This window comes from Sinohyriopsis cumingii, chromosome 3 (assembly GCF_028554795.1).
Source record: "Sinohyriopsis cumingii isolate HCF-2022 chromosome 3, ASM2855479v2, whole genome shotgun sequence".
In the NCBI taxonomy this organism is placed as follows: domain Eukaryota; kingdom Metazoa; phylum Mollusca; class Bivalvia; order Unionida; family Unionidae; genus Sinohyriopsis; species Sinohyriopsis cumingii.
In genome coordinates, this window is record NC_142963.1 from 48387184 (window position 1) to 48414592 (window position 27409).

Sequence of the window (27409 nt, forward strand, 5' to 3'; positions counted from 1 at the left end):
TAGCCCGTATCGTCGAGAGAGCGAGAGAAAAAGAGAGGGGCGGGGGGCAGGCGGCCTTTGAACATTTTCATATATAATTAATAATAGTTGATCTTTAGAACATTATAGTAGGTTTAATAAACAACAACAAAGAATTAACTAATAACATTTGTATCTCATAACCGAGAAATTTGCCTAGGAAGATTGCTGAGCAATCGGGGGTTACTCCGATGAAGCCACTCGTAATTTGGCGGTAAAACTTAGGAGATTCTTAAGAAAGACAAAGCTTCGTAAAGGTCAGTAAGTTATTTGCTCGATTTTTGCATAATATTACGGCATTATAAATGCAATTATGTTTAGTATGTATACTTAATTACTAGGATAATTTAGTACATATAATTACCTTTGTAGTGTTTAATTTACATGCTTATTTCAGAAATGAGTTTGAGTATTATGTAGAGAATTATGTAGATTGTTAACTGTGGTCAGAATTATTTTTGTAATTCACTAATAGGTTATTTCGTAGTAAACTAGTGCATTTATTCATGTGATATGTTAGATTTTACACATGTTTGAATTGTGAATTTGGAAAATGGTTGAAGTGTGTAAGATAAGTTAATATGGATGTATGGATATATCAGAACATGGATATTTGAATATTTGTGTACTTTGCATGAGTTATAACGTAAGAAATGCGTTTGATTGCTTTGATATTGTTTAGTACGGTGGGATTAGGAATATATACTGATGTGACGCAATTTATTGATGTATGTATGAGAAGCAGTTGATACAGTGCTTTGATTACGACGTTGTTTTATCATACAAGAATATTTCAATGTGAATGAATGTGTGACCGAAGAAATGTAATAGCCGTTTTGGGGGGAAAGAACTTCCGGTTCAGCTAAGTCCCGAGTCTCTGAGAGGGGAGACGGAAGTGAGACTAGCAGAGCAGTCGAAGTCGGTGGAGAGAGTCGAGGAGGAGGAGGAAAAGGAGTCGAGGAGGAGGAATTAGAGGAGGAGGAATATAGTCAAGTCGAGGAGGAGAAGGAATTTGGAGAAAGTCGAGAGGAAGAGAAGGAATTGGAGAAATAGGAGATAATACACAGATGAGTAGAATACAATGACAGGTGGAAAGCTATCTCACACTACTAATCAAATGATGCAATAGGCTATCACAGGGTCGAGCGGAAGGAGAGTACTTGGGGAATTTGAAGCACTTGACTACTGAATTATTATTAAATTGTTACTCGTTGAATTTCTTTCACTTTTCTGTATATTCAATCGTTTAACCGTCGGTATTGCTGACTGCGGGCTCGGAGCTTTACATCTATCTTTCACTAGTTTAGCTTCTAACCAAAATCGAGCCTGGGTGGGATTTCTATAATAAATTTTTTTTTAAAAACTGGGAGCACCCCACCCCAACCATAACACACCTACTAAAGTGACGGCATAACAACCCGTCACACCACACCCCTATTAGGGTGCAATGTGTTGATATAGATAAAACTTCACATCAAGTGACCTGGAAACATGGAACCAAAAGTAGTCAGCAGAATTTATCTATGTTTAAATACAATAAGTCCATATCACTATCACGTGACCGTTTATATCCAATCAAATTGTAGAAAACGCGGTCAATTCATACAAATTGAAATTATTCTGGTATGAGCAATGCTTGTAGAAGAAAAAAATTAAATGACAAAATATAATACAGGTCAGTAAAGCGTTAAGTATGGGTCACAACCATCTACTTTTAGTAGGAGGATGAAGTACTCGTCAAGCTCCCTCCCATTATCAAGTTCAATGATTCTAGGTTTATACACGGTGACAAACCAAAATACCGAGTTAAACACGCACACTTGACCAAGAATGAACAGCTATTGTCCATCACTGTACAAAGTTGTCCCTCGTCCCATCCCGAGGAAGTATGGTTGAGATGCAACGAAACTTGAAAATTGAAAACGCATGTCGGAAAAGAATTAAATACAGCTGGACTTTGTCCGAGTATGATATTTTGTTTTCACAGTGGACTAAAGTATGATAGTGTGTGGAAGTTACCTTGTTTTTTCGTTTCCTGTCTCTTCCGACTAGTGTTGCTCCCCTGCTGCCTATGTCATATCCAACACGAGGATGGCATTTTGGAAAATTTCAAGCATATCGTTCTTTTCTTCCTCAGATACGTTAAACAGAGACATAGTGCTCTTTAATTCTTCTAAATTCCCGTTGTTCGATTCCATGAACTATCATCAATGATTAATTTCAACATTCTGATGTATCGCTCAAAGAGGCAGAACGGATGGGGTTACTTTGGGATTAATAATCTCGAGTTACGATGTCATTTTTGCATAAAATTACTCTCACAAAAAATCAGTCTCCTAGAGGAAAATTTTCATTTCTTCCTACAAGATATTCATTTAAATAGCTGAACAACTGGAAGATTATCATTCGAGTCATGTCGAATGTGTAAGCAAGTAGGCGAGAGGTTTATGGGACATCCCACCCCACCCCACCCCTAGCCCTGTTTGGGGGCCCAGAGTATGACACACACATACCCACCCCGGGAGGATCCTGCATTTTAACCGTTTCGATGGCATAATTTTAACAACGTAACTGTGAAGAAAACTTGGTCAAGTTCGGGTTGTTTAGCACTCATTATCTGGGGGCAGGTGGTGGGTCGCCGACTTCGCCCAACGTCGACCCATCCGCCTCTGATTACTAATTATGTACAAGTATTAAAGCAAGATCATCTGTCATTCAGATTTATATAAAGAGACTTAAAGCCTAATAGAAAGGTCAAGTAATACATCCTGTATGTCAAGCAATAAAGTTGTTTTTATTTCTCCGAAACATTAATCGCTGTATATATGCACGTTATATACCGAAATAATAAGAATTAAGTTACACTAAAACACGTTGTTATTCGGGACAAAGGTGTACAATTCCATGTTCTCTGTGGTATATGAACAATCATTCGATAATGCATGACAAAATCCCAGTGAAGGTGGATTTCTTTGCAATAAATGGTGCATACAGTGAGCATCGTACAGGTACAAACAGTAAACGCTGACACTAAATGATGACGCGATCATTAATTTTTATCGTCTGCACAAGCAAAAAATTGACGAATCACAGCTCATTTACGAATTCAGTGACAATTTGACTTGTATTCGAAAATTTCTTGTGTTCACCCTTTTTCAATCAAATGTAGCAGAGATTAACAACAAATTTTTGTCATTATTGCACCAAATAGGTTTTCTATAGTTTCGAAGTTACGTGAAACTTCAGCTAAATGACTTCTGATAAGTAAGTATAAATAGCAAAGTGGAAAATCACATTCATGAAATAATATGTACAAATATAAGAAAAAAATTAAGCGTGGTGAATGTGTACGCCCTTGTGTAATACACAAAGTCAATATTTCTTTACAATATAAAGAACGACATGAAAAGAACAAATATGCCCCACCCTACCCCCCAAATAACGATCAAAACAAAATAATATAAAACAACAACAAATTCAACATAAAATAAACTTAATCCATGTGTTCACTCTTAAACACGAAGGAGAGTATTTTGGTCTACCCCGCTATATACAGAAAATAGCACGATTGATGCCGAGACAATGGGAGTTACTAGCCTTGTCAAGACATACGCATGGAATGAAAATAATGAGGGTGTAACAAATGGGCAGCGGAAAATATAAAAGCCACTTAATCTGAGAAATACATCACAGCGATGTACATTCTGTATAACGGAGTTAGCTGTCCTGAGACGCATCTGCGCATAAGATTTTAGGAGTGTATTGAAATAGGGTCCAAAATACTGAAATTATGACAATTAACTCAAACCTGAACATTAGGTCGGAACGACCTACGTCTAGTATGATTTAGATGCATTGACATACCAATACCAACTGTCTTAAGTGAAGATGAAATAGGGTTGAAGATGTTGCGGGTTTCACGAAAGAACCAACGTATGAACACACGAAGGAAGTGGCAGTTTCATAAGTAAGGAGATGTCAGGAAACATTACATCGTGGAAAGTTATTAATGATATGGCTCTCTGCAGTTTGCCAGGAGTAATCAGTGGAAAATACAGCACAGTTTCTGATCTGCAGGTGCATTATGATATGGCAGATAAGGGCCTTTGTTCTTTGCAGTGTGACTCGACCTATAAGCGAGTACATACCGTATATTTGACAAACAACGTTGAAAACTGTGACTAGAGTTAAAATGTTTTGTTCGTTAAGTTGCGAATATGTCTTTAATTGTATCAGATTCGCTTTCTATTATCTGCCTGGCTAAACAATGAAATATACTCGTGTAAAGTAACTTTGGCTTCGTTAAGCTCATCTTCGACAGCCAAGGTTCTGATATGTTAACCTTATCTAGACCTTGGCGGATCGAGATTATGCATGGGGTCTGTGAATTTCATTGGATGGGGCGGCAAGCCAGCACATTCAATCAAATTTAAGTTTTTCAAATTGGAACACTGTTCCTACTTGGTCGAGCCAAGGGGAGCATACAAATCGAATGAACTCATAAATAAGCAATTTTCCACTACCAGGTCGTGTATATAATAATACCTTTTACTGAAATACACCTGTAATGGCTTCTCTTTGGTACGTATCATGTTATCGACGTTAAATTTATAAAGTATCCTTTTGAAGTAATTTGCATCCACTATCTTCAGCCAATGTACAATGCACCGCTGTTACACGCTATTGATTAGTTTGCCTTACATACCAAGAGAGGCAACGCATGAACTCCAATAGATGTCGCTAGGAAACAACACTAAAATATCTTCTCGATCCGCCATGATGTAGATATGGTTAACGTATAGGAACCTTGAGTTTCGACAACAGCAACACAATTTTAATACTTTTTTCTTCCTTTTTGGGCACTAAGAAACTTTAATACTGGTCATTTACTATTTCACGAATAAATACCAACGACACGATCACACAGAAATGTTATGATGCAGACACTGGTCCAATGCATCGAATAGACAGCTGAAATGCAACACATTTCAATGGAATATGCGACATAGATCTCTTTGGGTTTTTATCATTTTCTTTCAATTAAAAACCTATCACTTTAGTCAAGTGAGACTATTTCTTGCAGTTCCTTTCTCTTTCCTGTCGAAACAAATGCCCCTAATTTCTTTAATCATATTAGAGAACGGGATATTATAATAATCATCATAGTTACCGTACTATTTTAAATAATGAAAGTTTGCGAAATGGAACCTACAAGTTAAATATACAAATACAAGAGTCCCTCGAGGAGACTAACGTTCTACTTGGCGAAAAGAATTTCCAAGAATTCAAGATGAGGCCATTTCTCCCTTTAACTGTTGAGTGTTAAAACCATCTATGGAATTCTTCAAATGAAACAAGTGTTTAAAATTAGTTGTTGTGGTACACAAAATGGATATCAGCTGGCACCATTTTCATTTTAGGACAATGTAGACATAATTAGAAGAAGGTTGGTGATAATCACATGTCATAACGATGATCCATTTCATGAATGTAGTGACCACACGATTTTACGACTGTCATCATGGTAGTCATATTGGATGTACGACAATAGTCTGATAATACAAACCCGTTTGTTTGTACTCCCCTACCGATTTAAATAACGGAAACCTTTAATGTGATAAAAAGTGCAAGGAACTTAATCAATTCATTCATTGATTTATAGTTTCTAACCTGACTCTGAGTAGAGTGGCCCTAACACCGTCATCTTACGCGCGTTTCATGCTTAACGGAAGTTTTCAGTGCAATAGACGACCATGCTCGGATCCATTTCCAGTTTTTGGACAAGTCCATTTTTAGCAAAGGGTGTATCAGGACTACAGATGTACATACATAAGTCGTCTACTTCCGATATTTACAATGTCGAATCAAGCAAAGGAAAATGACAACTACGCTTTTCGTGTGGATTTAACAATGGTATGTAATTTACGCAATTATTCAGCATTTGCTGAACAGGATGAACTACGTCATTATGTTGTCTGATGCAAATAAACTAGCCTATAGTGTACGCAATATGGCGCCGTTTTAGTATGGAAAGTCAGTTAAGCATGAAATGGTGCTGGGGATGCCAGCATTTGTGCCATTATGGTCAAAGTCAGTTTCGAAATTATAAATCAATGATTTCAATTGACTTAGTTCTGTGCACTTTTTATCACATTAAACGTTCTCGTTTTTTTAAATCGTTAGAGGGGTACAAACAAACGGGGATGTAGAGTCAGACTATAGAACATTTTCAGGCCGCTCAGGTGGCTTAGTGGTTAGAGCGTCCGCCTCGGAAGTGGGAGGTCGTGGGTTTGATCCCCGGCCGAGTCATACCAAAGACTTACAATAAAATGGTATTAACAGCTGCCTCGCTTGTTAAAAGCTACGTTACAAATTCTAATCACACACAGACAGAACACTTTCATTTTGGAACAGCTCGGTATCCCAAGAAGTTTAATGGTAAAACCACATGCTGTTGTAGCCATCCATCTGGAGAGTAGATATAACACTATTTTCAAGAAATGATTTTCCATTTAGAAGTAGCAATAACAAGATTTTCCAGATGGCTACCGTGGAGACCATAATAGAAGTCAGATTGGCACCATTTTCATTTGAGACAAACTGGGCATCATAAGAAAAGTTCTGGTGAAACCCTATACGTCAATGACGTTCTCTTTAAGTACAGTTGTGATCAGAACATACTGAATATCAGATTGCCATCATTTTTACTTGCGACAAGTTAGTGACAAACACAATGCTGGTATGACGATCCATTTAGAACGAGCAGCGATAACAAGATTTTCAAGATGGCTGCCAGATCATCACAATTTTAACTTAGAGCCAAATAAAATTCAAACGAAATCCTTTAGTGAAAAACTCGTGTTGAAATGACAATCCATTCAGCATTAGTAGAAATAATAATAGGTTCAACATGGCCGATGTCGTGTTCATGCTGGATGTGAGAATGCCAACATTTCCATTTATGTTCAACTAGACATTATAAGAAGTCTTTTGGTGAAAAGCACACGTTGGTATGACAATCCATTCAGAAGCAGTAGGGATAACAATATTTTCAAAACGACTCCCATGACGGCCGTACTGGACGACAAATCTTCATCATTTTCATGCAAGACCAATTAAACATCATAACAAGACTTTTAGGGAAAAAACCATGTTGATATGACTATTCATTCAGGAGTAGCAGCAATAACAAGATTTGACTTTCGAGATGGCCACTGTAGCGGCCATGTTAGATGTCCTTACAGCAACCATTATCATTCTCGACTAACTAGACAGTGGGATGAATTTGTGTGTAAAGTTTTAAGGAGATCCTCCAAGTAGCTTAAGAGATGTGATAACAAATTTGTGATAACGGACGGACAGATGACGGACAACAAATCAACCCATTAGCTCTTTTGGTCTATGGCCAGTTGAGTTAACAACGAGAAGGAAAAAAAAGAAATATAGGTTATTACGACCGCAGACACTTTAGTTTGGCCGCAGTACACAAGCATGATTTCTGCATCTTTGGGAGATATTCGAACCTCCTCCTTGGCAGTAAACTATCTGAAGGAAGGGGAGTTTTATTACGTCGAACTTTCTTCACCTGTCTTATAACTACACAGACATAGTTTTATTCAGTAATAAGTCTATAAATAAGTGGTGACTGATTCGCTCAAATTATTGCAAAGTGTCCAGCAATAAAGCATGCATAATGAAGGCACGTGACACATCGAATATTGTATGTTGGGAGACAAGAAATTATAATTTTGTTTACGTCTAGACATCCAGTTAACTTCAGCCAATTCTGTAAAGCCGATATTCATCGTTTTGTTCGTTTTTCTGCTTATTTGCGAACAGTTCTGGATGTGAAACAGTATGGGCCATTTTGTCGCGAGATACAACTTAATTCCCTAAGCCGAGTATTGTATTTAAGTGAAGGCAACAACATTAATCTGTCTCTGAACTCGAGTACGTTTCGTCGTCTGCCGTCTTTTCCGTCTGCAGAAACCGCCTATGGATTGCGATTTTAACGGCACTATCAATTACTCGGGCTGATGGTATTTTACATGAAAGCTTTTCACATAAATTGGTTCCGATATTGTAGGAAATTATTTCTCCTGACAAACTGGAATCCTCGTTCTCTCCTCCGAAAACAAAGACCCCACCTCGGTACTGACTTACTCCGTAGTGAATTTTTCTGAAGTCCTTGATGGTTCCAGCCATTTTGCAAGGACCGTCAACCTGGAACTCTATGATGCTCCCATTGAAGAACACAATGAAGATGCGACCTCCACTGACGACTGATTTAGTGAGCTTGGCAATAATGGGAAGGTTTCCAATCTTGCAGCAGGTGTTTGTTACGGTGTCAAAACACTGGATCAAGTTAGTGTCACACCTGTGGTTCATCTCACCTCCGAAAAGAATGATCTTTTCCCCAGACACTGCAGCAGAGAGAGAGCTGACAGGAACCTGCAATACTCCCACCTTCTCCCATTTATCTTCTACCAAGTTATACTTTTCCACAGTGGGAATCATCCGCTTCCCTTCCTCTAAGCAATGATCATACCCTCCAAGAACGTACAGAGCCTGTGTAAAGGCAACAGTCACGTGACGACGTCTTCCAGTACACAAAGACCCTACAATTTTCCATTTGTTTCTGTTGGAATGGTAATGCAGACAAGAATTCATAACACATCCTCCACCAGTCACATATATATCGTTTCCATGGGCACATGCTGAAAATTCAATCCCAGGATCATAGGGCAAAGATGCTAGCGTAAACCATTTATGTTGAGCAAAGCTGAACGCAAACACATCCTTTCTCCTCTTATATGGCGGCGTTATCGTTACACTTCCCGCAATAATCACAAAAACCTCCTCCATTTTAAAAGCCCGTCTGCTATATGCGAGAACAGAATTTGCATCTTGCTGTCGTCCAGTAAACAATTTAAAACGTTCCGCCTCGTTAACGGCTTCCCTTACAGTGATGTCATCCCCTACCGGTGAAACCGCACTTTTTAAGTATGACAACCTCTCCATGCTCATATGTCCAAGACGAAGATGTTTTATTAGTCTTCCAGCGTATGCTTTCCTTTTCTCTGAATCAAATTTAAGCCATTCAAGCACTGCATTGCTGACTTTGTCCTCATCTGACGCGTTAAGATCATCATCTTTTATGATTTCCAACAGCTCATTGAAATCCAAGGACAGAAACTCCGAACACTTACAAATTTCGAGGAAATTTTCAAGAATCACTCGGAAAGCTTTGCTCCTGAGCTCAAAGCAGCAATTGTAAATGGCAAGTTTCCAAATTTCCACGCAGTTCTCCAGATCCAGTTGACCTAGGAGGATCGCTTCACACTTTTCTCTGAGTGTATCAATCTGCAGCAATGTTGAAGCATGGAGTAATTGCTCCACGTTATCTTCCCTGACAATGTCTTTTCCCGTATACATAAAATCCAGAATCAACTGAAATATCCTGGAATCCATATCCTTGAAAGTTATCTCCCCTCGCTCACACTCTCGCATACCTGAGGAAAACATCGCATCAAAGTAGGGGGAAACAGCAGAAAGGACAGATCTATGGCCTTCAAAAACTTTATCTTCTACGTGGATCTTCACGTCTGTGTGTGCCTTGTTCAGATACAGTCTCTCCAGGCCATCTGTAAGCTTTTTCATATGGCTTTCGCTCAGACTGCGGTGGATAACTTCCATTCTCTCATTCGTACCTTCTTTTCTTTCTTCCTTCACTTCGCTTGCCATTTCTTTTAACTACATCAACACAAAACCTGCCAAAAAAAAGAAAGTACAGAATGACGAACTGCATTTTAAAGCTCTTTTGCATAAACTGGTAATCATATCCCGTCCAAAACAAACGCAAGACCAAGTGTTTTGTACAACTATCAAGGCATTCTGCCCAGATATGCTCAGCTGTACCTCTGAACAAGATTTGTATTCCTATTTCTTAGACATTACATAACCTTGTATGTGCTGGTGTGCTGTAAGCATAGTATATACCATAGGGATTGTAAACTCCATACCGCTGCAATATTCCCATTCCCTTTCGATGTGCCAATGAGAATGCCATTGGTCGGTCGATCAGCAAGATCAAAGACACGGAAGGGGTGAATTTACCCTCCGGATAGACCAACAAGTTCTTTTCCATCTTTTATTCTGACATTACTGGTGGCGAAAACCAACGGTGCTTGGCATGATTTGTGCTGAAGCGTCAGCGTTTTGATCTCGAGGACTATCGGGCCGCTCGCAAGTAACTAATAACTTTATTTCGACTGACCTTTGTATGCGGACAGTTAAGTACAATCCCTCTTCTTCTGAGTCATGACATTAAATATTTCAAAACGGACAGTTAAGTACAATCCCTCTTCTTCTGAGTCATGACATTAAATATTTCAAAACACTCACCTTTGGCATTATCCCTGTCAAAACATAATACCTATGTATCAATCGTTTATTAATCTGAAATTTACACTGCTGACGCATGCGCGCAAGGAAGCATCACCCTTACAGACAAGTGTGAAAATGCGGTTACCGACCCTGTCGGCTAGACCGGCCGCTACATGCTGGTAACTCCCGGTAAGTACACAGAACGAGCAATGGACTAAAGCTGTCATTGCTTGTGATGGTACATATATACAAGTGCATGTGTACAAATGCCTGTGTGCTAGAATAATGCTATTAGCTATCTTAGATGCACATGTTTTACACAGAATTATATTTTTCGTTACTGGATTGCTGAAGTGTTTTGTTTTCAATAAAATGTATACAAATGGATTAGTAGTACCTCTAGTATATCAGTGAGTGTTTAAATGATAAGGTGAACTAGTTATAAATGTATAGATGATAATATTTTATTCAGTCAAACAAGCGAGAAAATTCAGCAACTAACTCAATGATAAAATGTATAGATGAGAACATTTTATTCAATCAAAAAAGCGAGAAAATTCAGCAACTCACTCATTAATAAAATCACATATCAAATAAATGATGGTAACTGTACGTGTATAACCCAGTTTTAATTTCTTTCGTTTATATAATTCACTCAAGGATATGAAACGCTTATTATGTCATTGACAAGCAGAAGTCTAGCAGCAACGACTACGTCAATTTTTTGTATGTATCCACATGGTGATTGAGTAATGTTTTTTCACTTTATTAGTGCAAGTAATATGTTAAATGTTACAAATTGTGATTTAAATATAGACAAAATCATGTAATGCTTAATATAATTTAATTTTCAGCATATGTATGAATACAAATATACATTATGGACATTGTGAGTTTGTCAGATGTCTATGTAAAAGGTGTGTGGTGTTGACCGCTGAGTACCAGTGAATCAACTGTTCAAGAAGAAGGCACCCATAGTAATATTTTAGTGTGCATGCAACCTGCATTACCTAAGATAATATAATCCTTCCAATTAAATAAAGTAACGGAACAAGTTTAACTTAAATTTTAGTAGCTCTCTAGTATGTGAATGCACACTTATATTTCTAACCTCGACCCATTAGTGAGATAGAAAGAAAATACTAACAAAAAATCTTAATGATCATAATAAAGGCACAACTGGAGTACTATATATTTTATAACATTCGACTATTCTTTAAGCTCTATAGGTTGGTGTAAGTCTTGCACAAATTTTCCATATTTTTAGGACTGATTGAGCAAGGATATTAGCATCACACCCTGCATCAGTCTGAACTTTTTTATCTTCTCGCGCGTTTTCATAGTGTATCCGTTGAGTATCCATGTTTTTAGTCTGTTGAACCTCGCGATTGCATACTTTCTTATTAATTTTAAAGGGTGGAATGGTGAGATCAATACCTTTTGGGATGGTTAGGTCTCATATAAAAAAATGCCCTTATCTGCTATAACGGCATCACCTTCATTTCATATGTACAACATGCCACACAAGCTAGTAATGTGCGTGTCTCGCTATTTTGCACCGCTTCTTTAAAAAAGCTTTACGTATTTCCGGGACCAATGTGAATATGTGCAAGGTCACCTTTTGCCGATCTATCCACTTATTACTGTGACTGGAACAAATACAACAATACATTTCTTTTGCTGGCATTTTATTAGTCCAACAGATCAACTCGCGCGCTATATGTCACTACCAAGATCCGTGGCAGAGACAACATCATCATCGGTATATGGAATGTTAGAACACTGAGGGCAGTGGAAAAGTTGAAAGAACTTACAGATGAGTTGGAGAGATACAACTGGAACATTACTGGTCTCTGCAAAGTGCGCTGGAAAAAACTTTTGCAAAATAACAACAGATGAAGGACATAAGCTCTACTTCAGCTGAAAAGGGGACAAAGACAATTATAGCGTTGGATTTCTTGTCCACAAAGACATTGTAAACAGCATTAAAGGTTGCTGCCCATTCTCAAGCAGGCTCATTACCATCCGCCTGAGGGCGACTCCCTTCAAAATCACAATCATACAGGCCTATGCATCCACATCTAACTATGATGACAACAAACTGGACTTTTTTTTTACAACCAACTGCAAAATGTCATTGACAACTCGCCCAAAAAGGACATTCTGTTTGTACAAGGAGACTGGAATGCAAAGGTGGGAGTTGATTCACAGACAAATTGGCAAAGCACACGTGGACCCTTCTGCAATGAAGAAACAAATGAAAAAGGACTCGGGCTTTGGGGGTCTGCTGCGTACAATATTGTGCTAGCCAACACAATGAACTATGCGACCCGCGACAAGGTGTAAATTTGTGTATGCGGCACTTGCACTGTAAAGTTTGCCCACCTCTGATATAGAAGATGGATCTTGGTGAAAAAACGATTCTGCCCAGGAATGAATGTCGCCACAACACGAAGTTTTTCAGGAGAAGATATTGGCAGTGACCATGATTTATTAATGACAACGTTTTGCCTCCATCTGAAAATGACCAAAAACCCTAACCAACCAAGAATCAGATTTGATCTTGAAAAATTGAAAGATTCAAAAGTCGTAGAAGCCTTTCAAGCAATGATAGGTGGTAAATTTGCACCTTTGAAAACCCTGGACAGTCAAGACACCGACCTCGATTCCTTAACAACCACATTCAACACAGATGTGACTAGCACAACTAGCGAGATAATTGGCAAATATCGTCGAACAAAGAAACCTTAGGTCACAACATATGTCCTTGAACTATGTGACAAAAGAAGAGAATTGAAAAAGGGGAAAAAAGATCATGAGGGAGCAAGAAAATGCAGAGAGATAAACAACATAATCAGGAAAACCATGAAAAAGGCAAAGGAATCCTGGATAGAAATACAATGCTGCAAAATCGAAGACAGTCTGAGTAGAACTGATAGCAAACTGGCATATCAACTGGTGAAAGATCACACAACCCATAAACAAGGGAAAACTGTGACCACCATCCAAGACAAATCAGGAAAATGTCTCAGAGAAGATCAAAAGATCCTCAAGCGATGGAGAGAATACTGCTCGGAATTGTACAATCATAAGATCCAAGGAGATCCAGCAGTGCTAAATTGCCCTCAGGCAGAATAAATTGATGATAATTCGTGAAGTAGTATAAATTACAGTATGGTCATTAAAGAAAGGAAAGTCAGCTGGCGTTGACAACATATCAGCAGAGCTCATTCAAGCAGGATAAGAAGAGATAGTCATAGTCCTGACAACAATCTGCAACAAGACTTGACAGGCAGGAGAATGGTCCACCACCTGGACTCAATCCTTGATCATAATGCTCCCCAAGAAAAGAAACCTACAGCTATGCCAAAACTAACGAACCATCAGTCTGATCAGTCACCCGAGCAAAGTCATGCTGAAGATAATTCTCAATAGACTAAAGCATCAAGCAGAGAAAATTATTGCTTAAGAGCAGGCAGGCTTCCGAGCAGGAAGAAGCACTACAGAACAAATCTTCAATCTCAGATTCGTTTGCGAGAAATACCTTCCGCATCAGCAGAATCTATACCACGTCTTTATAGATTTCAAAAAGGCCTTTTGATTGGGTATGGCATGCGACCTTATGGGCAACTTTGATGAAGTACAACATCAGCTAAAACCTTGTGCAGGTTGTTGAGCACCTCTCAATGACAAAGCCACCAATGTTGTCCTCATCAATGGCAGCAGAGGAGATTGGTTTCGAACAACAGTTGGAATCAGACAGGGATGTATACTGTCACCTACACTCCTCAGCATTTTTCTGGAAAGGATCATGGGTGATGCCTTCCATGACCACAAGGGCACTGTCAGCATCGGATGAAGAACAATCACCAACCTTCGCTTCGCAAATGATACTGATGGTTTAGCAGAAGAGGAAAAAGAACTGGCTGACTTGGACTTGAAGCGCATCGACACAACCTCCACTGCATACGGTATGGAGATTAGCGCCGACAAAATCAAACTGATGACAAACAACACCAACAGCATCAGTGCAGAAATGAAGATCAAATGACAAAAACTGGAAAGAGTCACAAGCTTCAAGTACTTGGGATCAGTTATCACAGATGATGGCTCCAAACCAGAACTACTTTGCAGAATTGCCCAGACAACAGCAGCAATAACAAGGTTAAGACCAGTATGAAAAGATACCAACATTGCTTTTGGCTCCAAAATCAGCTAAGATCAATTGTCATATCCATCTTTCTGTGTGAATTCGAAACATGGACGCTCACATCAGATCTACAAAGAAGGATTCGAACGTTCGAAATGAGATGTTACCCCAAGATCTTGGGCATCTCATATATTGACCATGTAACCAACGAAAGAAGTCCACAACAGGATCCAATGAGCCATCGGATCAAATGAAGACCTCTTGACCACTGTAAAAAAAGCGGAAACTGTTGTGGTATGGTCATGTCTCAAGATCATCTGGACTGGCAAAAACAATCTTGCAGGGCACAGTGCGAGGGTGCAGACGAAGAGGCAGACAGAAAAGGTGGGAAGACAACATTAAGGAGTGGACAGGCATGGGATTTTTAAATTTCCAAAGGGCAGTAGAGAATAGGGAAAGATGGAGAGAATTGGTTGTAAAGTCAACTTTGGTGCCCCAACGACCTCTTGGGTTAAGGTTTTGATGATGATAATGATGATGATGATGATGATGATGATAATGATGATGATGTCATAAAATCGATACTTAGCGGAAGTTAGTTTCACCGACTCCTCTGATGCAAAAGAGTGCTGCCCTAAGGGCAGATAAATCACGTTTTGGCATTGGTCTATAGCAAGAGTAACATCAGTTCCGTACCAAATATTAGTCAATTCATACTGATATAACCCTCGCTATCTAGACGGCTTCCACGAGTTACTCTTGCCCAGGTGTGATGCTGCCTTCGACGCTTGCGTCAGTAATTTAAATTCCTGATGTTCCAACATGAATCTTGCCTCGCAGTTTGTATGCGACACCATTAATGTCAGGAAAACAATGGCGGAGAACTTGTTGGTCTGCCCTCAGGCTAGGAGCATAACTATGTCAATCCATGTAACATTTAGCTGTAACAGTATTCTGCTAGATAGCAGTTTATATTTCTACATTCCAATTTAAATTAAGGTTCAATATTTTACTAATATCAGTACCAAAATAAACATCCACTTTTCCCCTCCATTCTAACATCATTTTGTTTCGGTTTTTGTGGAATTTCATGCCATTGTTCAACAAATTACAGAATTAAAAACCCCATGCTGCCGTTTTCATAAATTTCACCATTCTTCCAATCTAACTAAAGTTTGAAAGGAAGGAAACGATTTGTTAGAATGCCTATCTGACAAACCGTTCTGAATTGCGAATCTAGGTTTAAGACAATCGGACAGAGTGTGTTGTTGGGTTTTTTATGCTTACAAAGGTGACGTCATCAAATCTTAAGTTCCAGCTTTCGATTGAAATCGGCTGACCCACGTATGTTACCGATCAACATCGGATTAATTCGTACACGTGAAAAATGACAGGGTTTCTCAGTTTGAGGGCGAAACTACGTGGCTCATAATGTTATGAAACTACTATAGTATCTGGTTTTAATGGAACCCAACGATGTTTAGGACCAGTATATTTCAAGATTCAATATTATTAAGATGATTTGGCATATATGACTGTTTGCAAGTAACGGCGGCAATGGGCTTTAAACTTTGTAGCAATTAAGGCTTCAGTGTAATAAGAGTAGGAGTGCAACGATATACCGGTATATTGAGGTTTCTGCACCTGCGCTAGCTAAAGTTCTGATGTGGTAACCCTATCTACACCTTGGCGGATCGATCAGATATTTGAGTCAGTTAATTTCCACTGGATGCGGCAGCAGAATACCGCATCCAATCAACATCTAGTCCTTCAATGTACGACGCCTCCTTTAATATTTGTGGGTTTTTTGTTTGTTTGTTTTAGGTCGCAGTCTTACTGCATAAATAATGGCGTTGTGCTGGTGTTCCAAGGTCGTCCTAACATCGGAACGAGAAGTTTAACTTTCAGGAATATCTCACACATTTGGCAGTCCATATCGACGATTTTCTACAAACTGAAGTCATGTTGCTTTAGTCGGACTTCACTTACTATTATGTCTTTTTTCTAATAAATTCAAATTCTGACAGTTACCAAAAAACAAAAAAAAAAAAGAGAGAAGAGTTTTCAAGTTCCGTTGACCTAGAATTTGGGTGGCTAGAATGCGATAGCAGCCTGGAATGCCAAAATATGTAAAAGAATGATATATCTCTTAAACGAAAAGAGGCTATCTAAACACTTTAATCAACATTAGTATATTTTATTTCGTTTCTTTAAAGGAACATACTTCAACTTAATCCGAATATTTTATTATTTTCATTAAGAGTTACTGTATTGCAAAACTTATTGCAATATTAGTCAGGTATATCGCAATATATCATAATACGGTTTGGGGCGTATCATTTGACTGAGAGTGAATAAATCTTGTTATCCACGTCATCTTCCATACAAAATCTGTAAAGTGAACTGCACAAAAGTATGCCGATTTTCTAATTCAGAATTCACCTTTAACCTACGATCTTTCCACTAATGCTGCTTACAGGTTCAGATAAATTACACTAATTCACTCTCCCGTCATTTACCAATATATAAATACCTTTATTTCCGACATTAATACTTAAATATTTGAGTGCAAATTCTATTACATAAAACTGGGAATGAGTGATATTAAGTGGGCTAGGTGGAAAATGTCCTGTAAGTTGGTCTCAGTGTGTAGTTTAAAACACCAATCAATCAAGAATTATCTATATCATACACAAGCGAATATAGTTATTTAGTATCAAAGATTTGAGAAATTATCAGGAAATATAAGAATTAAACATGTTCGTGGATTTGTGGAGAATAACGCCACTTTTCGTCACATGATAGGCCAAATATAACAGCCATTATACATTGATGGGTAAAAAGACAAGGGAAGACCCACCAAAAGATACTGGCAATCTTTCTTACATACCTCGTTGGTCAAGCCGAAACTCAAACTCGTGCGGACAGAGGTGAAACGGGTGATCTATAAAAGGTGAACGATTTATCTCACTCCACCACCCGGGGCTCATGTTAGAATAGAAAGTCATGACTGTATTTAGTATTAAATAATAATATCACATGTTGACCTACCTGTCAATATTTCGAAAAGAAATGCTGATGAATAGAGATATCAATATTTGTGTTCGTATGTCCATGAAGATCATGAATAGCCCAGAGCAATTATCCCATATTCAAGGTTTACCTTGTACATTATATACTGCACAGTCAGTCAACTGTCTACTCCTTGTGTATAATGATGGTATTGAACGATACCAAAAAATACATGGCACTTAAATGCAAGCTTAAAGTGGCATGTCTACAGTATTCCGCTTATTATCAACAGGAAATGCCTTAAGCTGTAATAAGGTGGAGGGGGCGTCCTTAGCAAATGACTTCTGTGTCCCTCTATATCCTCAATTACATGGTAAAATATGTTGCAATTAAAACTTACAAGTCAGCATCCAACGCAATTAAAGTGTCGCTTCCACTCACAATCACGTGACAACATCTGAACATTGCGTCGAAATGTTATCGTGGAGTAAAAAATATATAACCAGCAACAGATGAACTAAACTACGAAACTAAACTGTTTTTTCTTTAATGTGTGAAACCATGAAATCTTCATTTAAAAGTTGACATTGCCCGTTTATTTAATGTAAACTCGAGTGCTAATTTCTATTATGTGTTAAAGGTAACAACTGTAACAAAAATAATAAGTTTGGCAGTGACACAGACACGTTTCACATAAAATCAATTGACATGTATGTCAAAACCATTTCATTTCCTTATTTATTTAGTTTGAATGTAACTGTTTATTGATAAATTTAGCACACACACACACACACACACACACACACACACACACACATATATATATATATATATATATATATATATATATATATATATATATATATATATATATATATATATGGGGGGATAAATTTATCAATAAATTTTATCCAAGAACAACGACTTTACGACTTGAATAATATGTTTATATTTCTTCAAAACATGTTCATACAATTTCCGGACAAATACTAGCTCAAAAGAAATTATGTAACTCTTTTTAGCCCCCCACCCCCTTCCAAATTCCATTGCAAATGTCGGTTCTAAATTATATTTTGCAGCAAAGTAGATAGCGAAAATGCTTTTTCTTTTCCTTTCTTCTCCCGAACACTGAATGATTATGCGAAACTATTGTCTAAACCGGATGCAAGAATTTTTCTCCAAGGACTGCCTTTTTTTGACGTTGCAAGAAGCGTCCCCGAGTGGCCGTATGGTCTAAAGCGCTCACCGTTACGGATCACCGCCATCTCACCTGTCTGCGTGGGTTCTCATCTCGGGCTCGGCCAATGTGGGTACGTGAGAAAACTTGCCAACAATCCGAATTTCCTCTAACCCTTGCCATCCCATTTTTGATACTTACTGGACGCTTACTAGACGGCCTAGCGAACTTTAACGAACTTTCACCGAGATATACCTGCATTAGATCGAAAGGAATATGATTTCTTTTCTCAGGTATTGCGAGTAGAGTATTTGTTATATCTTTAATCCGCTGACAGACTTGCCTGAACAATAGCGTTGATGAAATTTGACCTGGAACTCGTCATTTGCAGTCACATGACTACACACATCTCACGACCTACATTTCAATGACATCAGTTCAAATAGTCACGTGATATCAACAAGATATAATTTCTTTGTTGCTGCAGGAAAAAAATCAAACATGAATGAAAGTCATGTACTATTTACAGAAAAATGAAAGAACAAACTTCTAAAAATATTTATTCTTAAAACGACGACTAGAAATCTGTAAATGTTGCAGCAGCCTGGAAAAAAACAATATTCAACAAGCGGAGAATAAAGGTCAATGTGGTAGTCACGTGATACCAACAAAATACATTGCCGACACAAGCTTAGAATTTAATGAATCTGGTTTTTCCACCTTCCTCAGATACCGACAGGTTTCTAATCGTTGTTCTCAGAATAAATATGTTGTGAATTAAGTGTACATTATGTTTATAAATATGTTGGGAATTAAGTACATTATATTTATGTACAAGTATTACATGAATTTTAATTAATATTTTCGAATTCTATGTACAATAACTTTCGAAATGGTATAGTGTTGATATCATGTGATTATTGGACCTCTGGTGTCATTGACATGTAGGTTGCGAGAATTGTGTAGTCAAGTGATTCGGACTGGAAATGGCGAGTTCCGGGTTAAATTTCATCAACGCTGTAGTTATATGTCGCCTGTCAGCCGATTAACGATATAACGAATGTTATATTCGCTACTTTTGAGAAAATAAATCATATTCCTATCGATTCATGCAGGTATGTCTCAATGAACGGTTGTTTCAGTTTGCTAGGCCGGCTATTAAGTGACTACCCTATGCAGACACCAAATGGTGTCGGCGAATTCCAACTTTTCGATATGGAATTGACTCTGACCCTACACTCCAACATAAATGTCCAAATATCAAAAAAAAAGGCTGGCACGGGTTAGGGGAAACTCAGACTAACTTGCCAATAGCTTCTCGTGGGGCGGTGGTTCTTTCTGGGGTTTTCCCGGTTTCTTCCTCCAACATTTATACTGGCCGCCATGTATAGCCTATCTTGTGCTGACAAATGGCGGTAAACGCTACAACAACAACATTATAAGAATCCAGCTGTAGAACTAACGCCTGTTGCAGGCAAAATTATAGTCACAAGCAGAGTTTGTTATTATAACATCTTGAATCATTTTGTTGGAACAAGTATTATCATCTTTAAATTCCAAACAAAATATTCGTATCTAACATTTCTTTCCAGACATACTTATAATTTTTATTTTCTAGTCCTAACTTCTGGCGGGAAAGCTATGAAATTGTCGCCCTGATTAGTTAGCATGGTGCATTTGCAGTTTTAACTACTAACAGCAGCTGCGTTCCAAATAGCCTAAAGGCTCGGCAATATTTAATTTATTGTGCTGTTAGTAAACAAATGAGTTCATAGTATTAGTTTCAATTTCCGCTGACATTTCCTACTCCATTGTATGTATCGACGTTTATGTACGTGCGTAAGGCCCGAGTACATGTTTTATCGAACAGTTGGAATTCACCCAAACCAAGCCGTTTCGGTATAAGATAAATAACCTCATGTCGAATGCATAAAATCAGCGTACTATGCCCTATCCGCATGAACTTGATGAAAAGTTCATTTATCTTAGAAAATGCGAGTATAATGTTCGTTATGTTTCTGATAGAGGAGACAAAACAAGGGCGCTGACGCAATTTGATCTGGCAATTTACATTTAGCATTTGTAGTCATTTAAAATGACCTTGAGCTTTTGGCCCCAAACTATACAGGGTTCTTCTTAAGTGAAGTCATCCGAAACGTTTGGCTGAGGCATGCCATACAGAACACCCAGAATTGTTGTTCATGTGTGTCATGTCCTTGACATTTTACTTTCAAACCCCAAAAACTTAATAGTGTATGTATGTGGTTTGGATTTTTAACGTAGCACAATGTTTCAGTCATATAGCTACGATCTGAATTGTGGCAGTTTACAGTGATGTCTAACACTGGTGCGTTATGCCGCAGACATGTAGTATCATGTTCCACCTGGTCACATTATTCTGACACCAGTCCGACCAGTCCTAACCATTCACCTCTTAATGCTGAGCGCCTAGAGAGGCAGCCTTTAGTACCATTTTTATAAGTCATTGGTATGACTAGGGCGGGGTTCGAACCAGCAACCTCTCTCATCCGAGGCGGACGCTCAAACCACTAGTCCACCGGACCTGTCCCCTAATATGATAGCCTTCTTACCAAAAGTGCAAGACATCCACGTTTAAATGTTCCATGTAATGGAAAAGTATTGTTATTGTGTAGTGGAAACCTTTTCTATTTTTTCAGTCTGTGGCCTTTGACTTTTTGACCTCAAATTCAATTGGGTTCTTGACTATACCCAGTTCAAGCCGTTCGCAATATTTGGGAGATTCGTGGTTGCGAACTCACTCGAGAATCGAGTACTTGATCATTGTGTGTAAACCATTTTCCTTCTTTCAATTACATTTACCTTGACCTTTGAGCTTTGGAGACTTAAATCGACAGGGATCTTCCTTACCCGAAGTGTAAGCATTTCACAAAGTCTGGCAACTGTCCATGCTGGAAATCTAAAGTTAGTGGTCAGAAAAGAAATTGTTACAGCAGGATGGAAAGACGACATAATAGCTGCATGTACTCCACCTTATGGCTTGCGTATAAAACACAATGTACAAACAAATGAAGAAACAAACAGACGTTGATATAGAGTTAGACGTATAAGAACGAACGTATGAATGAATGGACGAACAAGAAATGAAGGTACAAGATAATGCACAACTAGGAGATTGACACAAGTTACATTTGAATAAGGGATTATTGTTTTCATTACACGGAACAATAAAGCAACGATCTTTTTATCTTGTCCTCTCAGGTGAACAGAATAAAGGTTAACTGTAGAACCCGAATTAATAAAAAAAAGTCATCCTTTTATTTAATCTGCAACATTTGATATTTTATTTACTCTGCAACATCCGGTGCTTCTTTCGTCCAATGTCTCTTTCTGTAAATAGTACGATTTATGTGAAAAGACGTACTGTCCGGAAATGTTCTAAGTAGAATTATTTGATTGACAGTAAACAATATGAACAAGATACTCGGAAGTAATTCTCTCTCTCTCTCTCTCTCACACACACACACACACACACACACAATCGTACTAAAAGCATTGTTTACATTTAATATATCAAATGACCGACTGCCAATGGCGTACTATGGGTAAATGGCGCCAGGGGCGACGATGTTGGGCCAAAGAGGTTTTGGCACCCCAAGACCTCTGGCGCGCGGGTTGCCTTTGTTAGTATGCTACTGCCCACTGCATGTGTTTCGCAACATACTCTGGATGATATTTTATCACTAACTTCGCATTATAAAACACAGACCACACTCGCCTGTCAAGCGAAGGGTTGGCGGGTCGAATTATATTTACATTTTATTTTACTGAGCGTAATGCCGTGATCTTCTTTAAGTCATACTGTTTGCCACATTTAGACTACGTTTACTCTTGGGACAGGAGGCATAGGAAATTCAACTCGTATTGAAACACTGCTACGAATGAATTTAAAAATATACAATGAAAATCCCCGTGGACAGTTCGTCGGTACGTATCATCGGGTGGCCCCAGGTGGTCGAGTCGTCTAAAGCACTCGTCTTTACCGATTACTACCATCTCACCTCTGTCCGCATGGGTTCGAGTCTCAGGCTCGGCCATTGTGGGAATGTGAGAAAGCTTGAAAGCACAGATTCAAGTGAGGCGGTGGTTCTTACTCCACCAGTTATACCAGCTGCCAGTGTAGCCTTTTATGTACTGAAAAGTGGCGTTAAACCCATATTTTTAAACCGGAGTAGCTCAGCTGGATGAGTGTCAGGAACTAGTAATCCAAGTCCCGTCTACTCCAGTCTGTGTCCGTTGCCTCAAGGTGTTAATAACGAGTTAAAAGTGCCGTTAAAACGAACAAAAATAACATTAAAACTAATCAAAGTCAGTGGTCGATTGGGGTTTTTGAAACTATTTACATGATACATGCTTTGTTTAAGATTTTTGTAAATTAATTTGACTTTCATAAAAGTAGTACATCAATTTCTACAACAAAGACTATCGTATAGGAAACAAACAATAAAGACCGGCTTACTGACAAGAGTACGACCTATTTAATTTTGTATGCATCGTGTCTATATGATTCACATTCAACTCTGAATTAACCCTTTAAATGTAGTTGTAAAGCCAAGTCACTCGTCCATAACAACATGGCGTAAAGATACCTGTGCACGTCCCCTCGTGTACATTTACAGATATTTTCAAAAATGTTATAAACTTTCCATTTTTTTGTGAAGTTTCTGAAACTAAACAAAACTGAAATGCTTGTTTAAGTGGCAGTTGATCAGATATTTAACTTTTTCATAATCATAATAATGTGATTTAGGTACTCACATAACGTTAATTACAGAGTAAAGTTTTCTGTTGGGCTAGAAAGGTTACCTTGCCAAAACACATGGTGTAATGATCATGATGTTCACATAACCTGAAGGCGACCCACCCACCTCGTTTAAATACAAAAGAAGAAGCATCGTTTGCTATCCCATGCTAGTGCTCCGAACACAATGCATCACTTTGAAGTCTTACCCTTATTCCTGTCAGATGATTTGCCCCTTCAAGACGTCAGTTGTACATGTACATCCAAGCACACGCCTATACATCGAGTACTAGACGGAAAGGTAAGCTAGCCACGGAAATATGAATACATGTACATCAGGCTTATACACTATTTGGAAAGAAGACTCACCTACGGATTCTGTTTCGAGGCAATTAGTACATCCCCGAGCCTTGTACAACGTCGCTCTTTCAACAGTTAAACAAATTCGCATGTGATACAGAAATTAAAATGGTCGAAATACTGTAAAAATATCAATGAACAAAAAATATATGGTGGTATAACTGATACCATTATGCACTCAACGATGTGTTCCAAACCCTTTATACGTATATCTTTTACACGGACTTTAAACTTCTTGGAAAAATATAAAAATAGTTCTAAATTTAAAGAAATGCGATACTGAAACACCTTTCTTAATAAATCAGCTGGAGGACCAATACCCGCATATTATTGGCGGCTCATTCAACTGCTAAGTGAAGATGAGCCCAATCAAAACCCAGAAATATCAATAAATACACGGGAAAAACACTTTAAAAACCTTAACAATGCCTACCCATAAAAGTTAAATTTCTCATGAATTTATAGCCCATGTGAAACTGAAATTCACAAACTAAATAAATACTGTATCCAACAATGTCATCTCAAGCGCTACTATGCATAATGACCCAATTTCTGTAATAGATTATCATGTACATCGTTTACAACCTAAAACGTCTCGCGATACCGCTCTGATATTAAACAAAACGATAACATGTTCCTTACCTTTAACTACTTAGCATTATATATATATATATATATATATATATATATATATATATATATATATATATATATCTTTTGACCCAGATTTGCTAAAATCTTCAAAAAAAGGCGATCATTATAAAAATACCTTATCTAGGACTTTCCATGCTGGATTAACGTGGGTGCATGTGCCACACCCCCCACCCCGTAGCCGTGGATAAAATTACACGTGTGAATAAACTATATATATATTTCGAAACCGTCTAACACTTTGCTTACCATAGATATAATAATTATTTGCATTAAAGAAAAGTTTATGGACAACTTTTAATGTGTACTTGTATATCTATAACTTAAAAACCCGCCACCACCACCACCACCACCCGCTATAATCCGCCGCTGTGGCTCTATGTAATTTTTGAGAACAACATTTTCTTTAGACGCATAATCCTTCAGAAAAAATAATATAGCATCATACAAAACTTTCATCATACAAACATTAATAATAAACAAATACGATAAGCAACAGAAAAAGAGGAAATGTTCGCGTTTTACGTAATTGTAGAAAGGCCTTTTCCAAATTTGTTAAACATACATGTACATAGATTTACAGAGGGACAACTCTTAAGTGTGATTGCTGATAGGTGTCACATGTCTTAAGTTGTAAAGGTTAGACATACGTGTATGCTCTTCCATATCTACCTAGATGATCTTTGTTTATATTTTGATAACACAGATAGCTAGGCTACGGTTCAGGGTCATACAACTGAACACCTTGATTTTGCAGACAATTTAAGAGCAATAAACTCCTCAAGCTGGTCTTGATTACCTGACGGTTGTTACTTTTTTGTCCTTTTTTTGACAAGTGGAAACTAACAATAAATTCAGAAACGACGCAAGTTTTAAGTTTTGTGTGCAAGTTTAACTCCATTTTCCTGCATACGACAGGGCTATACGTGCGGCCAGTATTGACTTTTACAATATAACAATCAAATACAATTTTTTTAATTAAATGTACAAAAAGTAAAAATGTAAACTTTAAAAATTAAAAGTTTTTAATTAAAAATTTAAAATTTTCAAATAAAATTATAAGTTAAATGTTCAAAATTTTGCAGATGTGAACACATTTATAACATCCATTGAATTTAAACTCATTATGATCATCCGTGTATTGCTACACCATCGAAAGGTTAAAGTTGTGTATACTGTAATGTTCATATTTGTTTTCTGAGAAATTGTATTTCAAAGTGTTAATGATGCCTTTATTAAAACAACATGAGGATATTTCTCTAATTGATACCGAGCCTGAAGTAATTTACACTATTTATTGTGCGTCCGATCAGACACTTTACGTGTTTATGATGGGGTGTTTATACGAGTAACACATAATTTGCATGTATGGCTTTCAGTCATTACTTATAAACATACTTACCGCTAAACTCGCTTATTAAGTCGAGTCTAACTGCAAACTGCACGGACCCAGATCTGCCGTCGTATAATGCGCGGGCAGATCAGGGTTTTTGCAGTTTGTTAAAAGTAATCACCCCTGGTCTGCATTATGACAGTTCATGATCAAAATGCTATGACAGTTCATGATCAAAATGCTATGACAGATCAAGATCAAAATGCAATGGCAGTTCAGGATCAAAATGCTATGACAGTTCATGATCAAAATGCTATGACAGGTCAAGATCAAAATGCTATGACAGATCATGATCAAAATGCTATGACAGATCAGGATCAAAATGCAATGACAGATCATGAGCATTGTTGTTTGCAGTGATTCTTCTAATAAGAGAGCATATACGGTGTATGGCATTTGCAGAGAAGATGGAGATGAAAACTCAATAGCAGAACCTACTCAGGTTGTCTACTAAGGTATCTTAAACTGTCAGAAAATGAAAACTATCAAAAGAAATTTCGGTCAAAGGGATAAAATGAACTTACCTCAGGTCTATTAAGAACAACAAACAGTATTCCATTTTACTGCTCAAGACATTGACTGACAAAGAGGGAAAATATATCACAAGCTGATATCCCATTCTAATGTACAATTTTACTTGCAGCATTATTAATAAATAATAATAACTGTTAACTGACTATGTAAGGATTGCACCAGAAATGTTCAAACAGATCATTTCTGAACAAGTGATATTATCATGGTTATATGCCCTCCGCCACCAAGAGCCTATGTCCATAATTTTGCTAGAATGTATGGGATCCAAATTTACCGTTTCGTACATCATATAGGTTCTAAGTGTACCTAGTTTGATTAGTTAGGCACATATTGGGCTGAATTCGCTTGAAATATCCCAAAAAGTATGTTTCACAATGAATTTGTTTACGTATGGAAATATGTTTTAATTAATAATTACACAGCGTGTTGTATTTTAGCATTAGCTGATAGAACATTCCAATGAAAAGATTATGTGAATTAAGTTTGTACAGTTGTACATGTACAGTTTGTACATGGTACATATCCCACACATGCAAATGTCCATCCTTGCTTACAGGTTATGGGGGTGAGAAACTCACATTAAGTTGATGATATAGGATCCGTTGGTAACTATAGCTGATTTGTGAATTTCCTAATTGGCTGTATGAACTTTAACTATTCAAACAATGTTATTTTCATCATGAATTCGATTACTTAATGGTAATATCTTTTTATTTAGTAAATTGTAAATTGTCGCCTAACTTCCCTGTATACTACTATACCCTAACAAGAAATCGTGAATTTATCTTTGAAGATCTTTAAGATTACGTATGATTCATTAGGATTTGGGCACACCAGAAAGTTCAATACTGACGAACAATGCAGGATAAATGACTGTGATCAGAATCCTGACACATGCGCGCTGACGACAATGGTGGACAATCATATAATCAACAGCAAATCTGGGTC

At 37.7% G+C, this 27409-nt stretch overlaps 1 protein-coding gene across 6 annotated transcripts in view; it reads right to left on the reverse strand.

Moving 5' to 3' along the window:
* Positions 1–2793: 2793 nt before the first annotated feature.
* LOC149802815 (kelch-like protein 24) overlaps positions 2794–27409 on the reverse strand; it is a 52859-nt gene continuing 28243 nt past the window's right edge. For 3 of the 6 annotated variants that reach the window (XM_089952260.1, XM_089952263.1, XM_089952257.1), the window contains exon 2: positions 2794–9788. In XM_089952260.1, coding sequence (XP_089808386.1) covers positions 7948–9762 — 1815 coding nt within the window. In that variant the 5' untranslated portion in view covers positions 9763–9788 and the 3' untranslated portion in view covers positions 2794–7947. Of the gene's footprint in view, positions 9789–17605; positions 17787–23732; positions 23879–27409 lie in introns of those variants that run through there. The other 3 variants (XM_089952259.1, XM_089952261.1, XM_089952258.1) reach the window with 3 other exon arrangements.